The 9,227-nt window shown below is 52.5% G+C and overlaps 1 protein-coding gene across 1 annotated transcript in view; it reads left to right on the top strand.

Annotated features, from left to right (window-relative positions):
- The first annotated feature begins 235 nt into the window (after positions 1–235).
- LOC107117073 (mothers against decapentaplegic homolog 6-like) overlaps positions 236–9,227 on the top strand; it is a 20,730-nt gene continuing 11,738 nt past the window's right edge. The window contains exons 1-2 of the mRNA XM_015419102.1: positions 236–287; positions 5,640–6,019. Of these exons, the coding sequence (XP_015274588.1) occupies positions 5,644–6,019 (376 nt within the window). The 5' untranslated portion in view covers positions 236–287; positions 5,640–5,643. The remainder of the gene's footprint in view (positions 288–5,639; positions 6,020–9,227) is intronic.

Below are 9,227 nucleotides of genomic sequence, written 5' to 3' on the forward strand. Positions count from 1 at the left end.
CTCTCCCGATGTTCTTATGTTCTTAGGATCAGACTGCCCCAGCTGTCCAGCTGCCTCTTCACAGCCCCCCCCCTCTCCACAGTCTCCAGACCAAGGCTTTTTCCAGCCCTCCCCTTTCCTCCCCGTGGCCACTGACTCCCACACAGAGAGGCTGGACCAGGGAAGGGAGGGGAGGGGACAGCCAGAGAGAAAAAGCCCTGTCAGGAAGTCCGAGAGCCGAGCCGTCCCGGTCTCCTGGCGGGTCTGCACCCAGCGGTGTGTTCGCCCACCCCTTGCTTCCACAGTGAGTGAGTCCTCAAATCTGGCTTTGCATGGGGCCCCTTGCCCTCTGGCGTCACTGGTTATTGGGGAGTGTGTGTGTGTGTGGGAGAAACTCATGGAAGTGTGTTTGTGCCCTGATGCGTCAGGCTTTGTGATTGGCATGTCGGAGCTCTGGCGTGTGACTGGCATGTCGGAGCACTTGTCTCCCCCTGCGCATGATGTGCCAAGGTGGATCGCCAAACAGAGGGGGTGCAGATACCCCCCAGCTTGAGGGAGACAGGCTGTGGCTCAGTGGCAGAGCATATGTTTGGCACGCAGAAGGTCCCAGGTTCAGTCCCCAGAATCTCCAGTTAGTGGGCCAAGTAGTATATAATATGAAGCCGTCTGCCTGAGATCCTGGAGAGCCGCTAGTCTGGTGCGATGGTGGGTCCAGTTTGGTGTAGTGGTTAAGTGCGCGGACTCTAATCTGGGAGAACCGGGTTTGATTCCCCACTTCTCCACTTGCACCTGGCTGGATGACCTTGGGCAAGCCGTAGTTCTGATAAGAGCTGTTCTTGAAAAAGAGCAGTTTCTGTCAAGAGTTCTCTCAGCCCCCACCTGCCTCACAGGGTGTCTGTTGTGGGGAGGGGAAGGGAAAGGAGTTTGTAAGCCGCTCTGAGACGCCTTTGGGTTGTGAAGGTCGGGGTATAAATCCAATCTCCTCTTCTTATTATTATTATCTCTTTTTATATGCAAATACCAGGTTTCCTAATAGTGTTTTTGTTGCCCATAGGTGCGTGGGGGAAAGAATACGCAAACTGCCTTTCTTTAGCAGAGTCGTAAAACCTAAGATCAGCCAAACACAATTATTTCCACCAACCACAGCTACACTGGGCGTGGAGCAGGGTTCACGGGGGTGGGGGGTTGGGGGGGAGGTATTTGTGAATTTCCTGCCTTGTACAGGGGGTTGGACTAGATGACCCTGGAGGTCCCTTCCAACTCCGTGATTCTGTGATCAGCCACCTCTGCTAGGCATGATAACGAAATAGAACCTTCATGTTCAGAGGCAGTGTTTCTCTGAATATCAGTCTGCAGGGCAGAGAGGCTGCCTTCGTGTCTTCTCAAAGGCCATGGTGGGAAACAGGATGCTGGACTAGGTGGACTTTGGCCTCAGTCCAGCAGGGCTCTTCTTACGCTCCAGAAAGCATCTCATATCCTAAATCGAAACTTTGCAAATATTTCCAAAGATTCCCGCTGCTGGTAGAGCCAGGAGATATACTTTAACAATTGTTTATGTATGCTAGCAGGGAAGAAGACTGGGGAACAGTGTAGGGGTGTAGGGGTTAGGAGCGCGGGTTTGATTCCCCACTCCTCCACATGCAGCTGCTGGTGTGACCTTGGGCCAGTCACAAGTTCCTTCAGAGCTGTTCTCTCAAGAGCAGTCCTCGAAAGAGCTCTCTCAGCCCCACCTCCCTCACAGGGTGTTTGTTGTGGGGAAGGGAAGGGAGAGAAGGTTGTAAGCCGCTCTGAGACTCCTTCGGGTACCGAAGGGCAGGGTATAAGTCCAAACTCTTCTTCTTCTTCTTCTTCATCAGTATTCCCTCTCATTTTCCCCTCCTACTGAGTGGAGCAGTTCATGTCCTGAGCAATGGGCAACGGGCAGTGCAAGACCCTGCACGGCTCCAGATTGCTGCTGAGCGGGGCTTCCTGGGTTAATGAGCGGCCGCTCATCCATGCACAGCTTAGAGGGAACACTGGGGGGGGGGTGGAGTTCCCAGACTCAGGTAAACTCTGACATCGCCCGTTGCTGATAACAGCTGATGTCTATCCGCGTGTTGCGCGGCGTGTGCAAACAAATCGATGCGCGGACCCAGAATTGTTCTGCTGGATTTTGTTTGCTGTGCAGCCGCATTTGTGAAAGCCCGACTGGTGCCGCCTGGAATACATGTGCCGGTTGGCAAAAGTATGCGCTTGCATCAGACTTCGGACAGATTTTGTGCATACCTGTTTTCAGATCTGTGAGCAAGGGCAGGCATGGGTGTGCTTCCAAATATTTCCTACCCTGCTGTTGATCTGACACGTTCAGATCAGATCGTTTCCCCCCTTTCTCAGGATGGCCAGTAAGAGGAGGAGGGTTACCTCCCTTTTATCCTCCCAACAGTCTTGTGAGGTAGTTTAGACTTTTTTATTCCCACTCCTTTGAAGAGTTATATATCCCACCCCCAAATGGCTCTGCAGAGCCTTTAAGGTGGCTTAGCATAACAACAAAAATAAAATAGATTCAGGTGGGTAGCCGTGTTGTTGGTCTGAAGCAGCAGAGCAAAGTTGGAGTCCAGTGGCACCTTTAAGACCAACAGAGTTTTATTTTGGGTATAAGCCTCCTGGAGAAGTGTGCATGCACACGGAAGCTTATACCCAGCATTAAACTTTGTTGGTCTTAAAGGTGCCGCTGGACTCAAACTTCGTCCTGTTGCTTGCTTCAGATCAGCAACACGGCTACCCATCTGTATCTGTCCTTGCGGGGGGTGGGGGTGGAATTCTCCCTTTCCATAAGAACATAAGAAGAGCCCTGCTGGATCAGACCAATAGTCCATCTAATCTAGCATCCTGTCTTACACAGTGGCCAGCCAATTCCTCTGGACGGCCAACAAGAAGAAAGATTGGATTTATACCCCACCCTTCACTACCCGAAGGCGTCTCAGAGCAGTTTATAATCTCCTTCCCCTTCCCCTCCCCACAACAGGCACCCTGTGAGGCAGACGGAGCTGAGAGAACTCTTTCAAGAACTGCCCTTGAGAGAACAGCACTGAGAGAACTTGTGACTGACCCACGGTCACACCAGCAGCTGCATGTGGAGGAGTGGGGAATCAAACCCGGTTCTCCCAGATTAGAGTCTGTGCTCCTAATCACTACACCAAACTACACCAAACAACAGGGCATAGATGCCGAGGCCTTCTCCTGATGTTGCCTCCTGGCTCTGGGATAAGTCGTTCCCCTTCTAACCATCTTCAAAAGGGATCTAGACAAATCCATGGGGGGGGGGATTAGTCTATTAATGATTATTAGCTTCCATAGCTAAATGGAAACGCATCTCGTGAGAGGTGATATACATCTGACCACCACTTCAGGGACCTGACATGGATGCCCCTAGCCAGCCTGATTTTGTCAGATCTCAGAAGCGAAGCAGGATCAGCCCTGGTTAGTGCTTAGACGGGAGACCACCAAGGAAGTCCAGGGTCGCTATGCAGAGGCAGGCGATGGCGAACCAACCCCTGAATGTCTCTTGCCTTGCAAACCCTACAGGGTCACCTTAAGTAGGCTGCAACTTGGTAGCACTTTACACGCACGTGTCTTGCAGGGTGGGGCGGGGACACGCAGTATCCAGAAAGCATCTTGCTGGTCCCTCTTGGAAACAGGATGCTGGATTAGAAGGAGCCAACAATAGTGTTCTGAGCCACTAGAGCAGTGATGGCGAACCTTTTAGAGACCGAGTGCCCAAACTGTGACCCAAAACCCACTTATTTATCGCAAAGTGCCAACACGGCAATTTAACCTGAATTTGTTGTTCAGTCGCACAGTCGAGTCCGACTCTTCGCGACCCCATGGACCAGCTCCCGCCAGGCCCTCCTGTCTTCCGCCGTCCTCTGAAGTTGGCTCAATGTCATGTTCGTTGCATCTATGACACTGTCTAACCACCGCATCCTTTGCCGTCCCCGTCTTCTTTGACCTTCAATCTTTCACAGCATCAGGGTCTTCTTCTCCAGTGAGTGCTCCCTTCTCATTGGGTGGCCAAAGTATTTGAGCTTCAGTTTCATTATCTGGCCTTCCAGGGAACAGTCAGGGTTGATTTCTTTTAGGATTGACTGATTTGATCTTCTTTTAACCTGAATACTGAGGTTTTACTTTAGAAAAAACAACTCATACATTAACTTAAGATGATCCAAACAAAGTAAGGATCCCAAATGCTTTCATTTACTTAAAATTATTTGGCAGAGAAGTCGACACTTTAATGATGGTCTGGGCCTGGCTGGGGCAATGACACGCGTGCCCACAGAGAGGGCTCTGAGGGCCACCTCTGGCACCCGTGCCATAGGTTCGCCACCACTGCACTAGAGGTATGGAGCCACCATATTAAGAGGCAGTATACCTTTGCATATCAGCTGCCGGGGGAAAGGAGAGCTGTTGCTTTCATGCCCTCCTTGGAGCCTTCCTAGAAGCGTCTAACTGCGGGAATCAGCATTCAGAACCAGATGGGATCCACCACAGCTTTTCTCATTCAGTTGTGGTTGTTGTTTTTTTTGTAAATGAGCTGGCAGGCCTCCCTAGGGAGGGAGTTCCACAGTGAGGGTGCTGCCACTGAAGAGCCCCTGCTCCTTGTCGTCAACAGTGGACCCTCTAACAACGATGATGACCTCGAACTACCAGTGCCAGTGATGGGTTCTCATATATGTCTGAGTAGGGGGCTGTGGCTCCGGGGAAGAGCCTCTGCTTGGCAGGCAGAAAGGCCCCAGGGTTCAGTCCTCGACATCTCCAACTAAAAAGGACCAGGCAGCAGGTGATGTGGAAGCTGGTCCTTTGAGACCCTGGAGAGCCACTGCCAGTCTGAGTAGACAATACTGACCTCGGTGGACCGAGGGTCTGATTCAGTACAAGGCAGCTTCATGTGTTCAAGAAGGGGCATTCCCTAGGATAATTCCCTAAGAGCCGTTCCCTAAGATGAGGGATGCCCAGTATCTTCAGACTAAGACCCTGAGATGAAAGGGGGGGCTGGGAGGTAAGGGGAGGTGCTTGGCATAGCAGGGGGCGGAGTCTGTTGGGACAGTGCAGAGCTTGTTGATACCTAACGGGTGCAGAGTGCGGCATATGGCAGGTCAGAGGTCTTCTAATGCCCTGGAGGGAATGCATCTTCCAGTATCATCCTGGAATAGACACTCCTCTTCTATCAAACATTGGCATGCACACAGAAGCTTATACCTTGAATAAAACTTTGTTGGTCTTAAAGGTGCCACTGGACTCAAACGTTTGTCTGAGCAGGGGCACCCTCTTCTCAGTCATACCCAAAGCATGCCTCTTCTGATTCCAGAAGAAGGTTTCTCGGTTCTTAACTCAGGAGGGAATGCCTCTTCCGATGCCATTTTTAGAAGAGGCATTCTCTGTGGTATGAAGCCTTACGGGAAATGTATCTCTTAAGAAGGTACTTGTCATCTGCATTGTCTATCACTGGTTGTGTTAATTTCGTAAAACATCGGCCAATTGGAGAATGGGGGGGGGGCGAAGCCCAACAGAGAGGCCAAATCTGCGTTTTCCAAATATCACACGAGGACATGCGGTACTCGGAACACTCTCGTCTCACCGCCAACACATGATTTGTCTTGTTATTGTTTCCCGGCCGCTTCCAGCCTCATGTTCCGATCGCGGCGAGCCGGCTTAATACAGCGGCTCTGGAGGCTTCGCTGCACCACGCCCGGCCCGGATGACAGCCACGGGGCCCTGAAACCGGCCGCCCACGCCCTCTTCAAGAAGCTGAAGGACACCGAACTGGAGCTGCTGCTGAGGGCGGTGGAGAGCCGGGGAGCGGGGGAGCTGGGCTGCGTCTGGGTGGAGCCGCGAGGGTCCAAGCCGGGCCTGCCCGCCCCACTGCTCCTGTGCCGCCTCTACCGCTGGCCGGACTTGCGCCACCCCCACGAACTCAAGCGCCTGAGCTGCTGCAGGAGCCCGGGGGGCGAGGGCGCCGTCCACTGCTGCAACCCGCACCATCTCAGCCGGCTCGCTACCCCCGGTGAGTGGAACTTGGAGATGACTGGCCAACGGCGATGTCCGGCTTCGGTCTGGCCCTAGCACAGGGGCCCCCAAAGCGGTGCCCGACACCTATCCTGGTGCCGGGCAAGTTTTTAAAAATGTTGCATTGGAAGCAACTGCTGCCACAAGGATATTCATTGTGTGATCGAAGGGAAGCGGAGGTAGCCATTTTGTGGGTGGCTCCGCCTCCTGGGGCATCCATTTTGTGGCCGCCGCCTCCCAAGGCAGCGCCCACCACGCCTTGTCCAAATTCCAGATGTGCCCGCAGGCTCAAAAAAGGTTGGGGACCCCTGCCCTAGCACATGGAGATAAATTAAGTTTGTCTGTTGCAGTAAAAAAGAGCAAGAGTCCAGTAGCAAGGCAGGAGCTTTTGTGAGTCCCTGCTCACTTCTTCAAAAACAGCTAGAATGTGAGTCCATCTGTCCCTATAATTGGAGAGTGGAGTGATTTCAGATGCCGAATGACAACAGCAGGCAAATGACATTAGCAGGTGTGATTGGAGTAGGTGTGACGTACGGAGGGGTAGAAGGCATGGAGAAATCAGCATTGGTAATGAGACAGGAAGCCTAGGTCTCGATTCAGCCCAGGAGGATGCCTTGTCTTGAGCTTCATACTCAGTTGCAATTCAGCAGTCTCTCTTTCTGCTCTCCCTCTGAGATTGTCATTGCCTGCTATTATCCGCCTGCTGTTGTCATTCAGCATCTGAAACTAATCCACTCCCCAAGATATAAGAACAGACAGACTCACATTCTAGCTGCATATGAAGAAGTGAACAGTTCATCCTTTGCCACAAAGTTTGTTAGTCTTGAAGGTGCTGCTGGACTCTTGCTCTTTTCTACTGCTACAGACAGACTCACACGGCGACCCATCTTGATCTATCTGAAGAAGTGAGCCCTGACTCACAAAAGCTCCTCCCCTGCCACAAATTTCATTTGTCTTTAAGGTGCTCCTGGACTCTTGCTCTTTTCTTCTAGCACGTGACGATGAGCTTCTACGTATAGTTTCTCTTCTTTTTTCTTTGACATTCTTTATTTATAACCATCTTAAAAACATATGATATATTATTGCACATATTACAACTCTAAATAAAATAGTTTCTACCAGGGCTATTTTTGGGCAGGAACGCACAGGAACGGAGTTCCGGCTGGCTCCCGAGTTGACCATGCCCAGCAGGAACTCATTGGCATAATAGGCCACACCCAACAGCAGGAACTCATTAGGATTGGCTACATTAGGGGTGTGTGGCCTAACATGCAAAGGAGTTCCTGCTACAAAAAAGGCCCTGGGTTTTGACCACAAACAAGGTAAACAGAATAAGAAGCAAAAGGTGGGTGTGGCTGGATGACCACACTTCTGGCAACATGGGAATGCGGCCTAATATGCTAATGAGTGGTGCAGTCAGGGGTGTGGCCTAATATGCTAATGAGTTTCTGCTGTTGGGTGTGGCCTATTATGCTAATGAGTTCCTGCTGGACTTTTTCTACAAAAAAAAGCCCTGGTTTCTACGTATATTTGCAATGTTGGGGGGGGGGGTTTAACCTGCCTTCCCCTCCCAATCCAATCAGGAATCTTTTGTTTTTAAAAAAATCTATTTACACTATTTATAGTCTGCCTTCCTCGCTGGGGCTCAAGGAATATTACACTGAGTGAGTCAACACCATCCTCAGGACGAGACACCCAATCAACTACGTGATGCTCTCTAGGGTGCATGTGCGTGAACACTGAGCGGTGACTCACGAAAGCACCTCCCCTGCCACAAATTCTGTTAAGTCTTTAAGGCGCTGCTGGACTCCTTTCTGCTGCTACCGACAGACTAACACGGCTGCCCATCTTGAAGACCGACAGAGTTTTATTCAAGGTAGAACCTTTCGTGGGCACGCTCACTTCTTCAGATACAGACCTCTTCAGAACCATTCCATGCTTCTTCCTTGAATAAAACTTTGTCGGTCTTCAATAGGGTTGCCAGGTCTATTTACCTTGGTGGCGGGCAGAGGTCATTTCGGGGGGGAACGCAGGGGATCGCAGTTCCCCCGGGTGAGGTACGGGGGGCGGGGCACATGATGAAGCCCCGCCCCCTGCTTCCAGCCGCCCCGCTTCCGGCCCTCATTCAGCCAGGAGGAGGCAGGAGAAGAGGGAGGGTAAGTTGCTTCCTCCCTGCCTCTCCCCACCCCTGCCTGCCTGGGGCCAGGGAGGGCCTTTGCGGGGCTTCCTTGCACTCCCGCCGGCCTTGCAGGTCCACCGCCGGGCCCCTCATGGGGCTCGGCAGTGGAGCTGCAAGGCCGGCGGTGGCGGCCGGGACCATTGGGGGCGGGGCGTGTGGCCTCATGACACACTTCCGGTGATGTCAGGGGGTGTGGCCTTATGACACACTTCCGGTGATGTCAGGGGGTGTGGCATATGCTAATGAGTTATGCTAATGTTCCCCTAGCTCTTTTTCTACGAAACGACCCCGGGCGGTGGGGGAGCCTTGCTGCGCTTCGAAGGGCGGAGTTCCCCCCGGGGCCCGATTCCGCGGCGGCGGAAATCGGGCCTCCAAAGCGGGGGTTTACCCGCCACCCGCCCCCAGTTGGGGGCCGCTGGACTCGAACTTTGCTCCGCTGCTTCAGACCGACACGGCTACCCCGCAGCAATGCTGTCATCTCCAGATAAAAAGATCTCAGGAAAGACCAGGATTGTTTCCGGTCGTAGCAATCCTGAGCAAGACGGTCTCAGGGAGTCCTTTCATAGGGCTCCTATTCAATGTCTCCGCTTCAGACTGTGGCTGATGGAGTTTCCTCTGGTTGTTCCTGTTTATCAGGAACGGACCCAATCGTCTCCCTGCCAACTCTCTGTTTACCTTATGGGGATTCTTTGGTCACATCTTGTCAATGTGAGTTGCTCAAGTTGTCATCCGTTGGGGCTCAAGGCCCTCCCTGGCCGGTGTGGTGTCGCTGTTAAGAGCGGTGGGCTTTAATCTCGAGAACCGGGTTTGATTCCCCACTCCTCCACGTGAAGCCAGCGAGGTGTACTCTCAAGAGCAGCCCTCGAGAGAGAGCTCTCTCAGCCCCACCTGCCTCACAGGGTGTCTGTTGTGGGGAGAGGAAGGGAAAGGAGACTGTAAGCCACTCTGAGACTTTGAGTGAAGGGCAGGGTATAAATTTAATGCCTCCTCCTCCTCCTCCTCCTCCTCCTCCTCCTCCTCCTCCTCC

Source organism: Gekko japonicus, unplaced genomic scaffold (assembly GCF_001447785.1).
Source record: "Gekko japonicus isolate JY-2015 unplaced genomic scaffold, Gekko_japonicus_V1.1 scaffold25, whole genome shotgun sequence".
NCBI lineage: Eukaryota > Metazoa > Chordata > Lepidosauria > Squamata > Gekkonidae > Gekko > Gekko japonicus.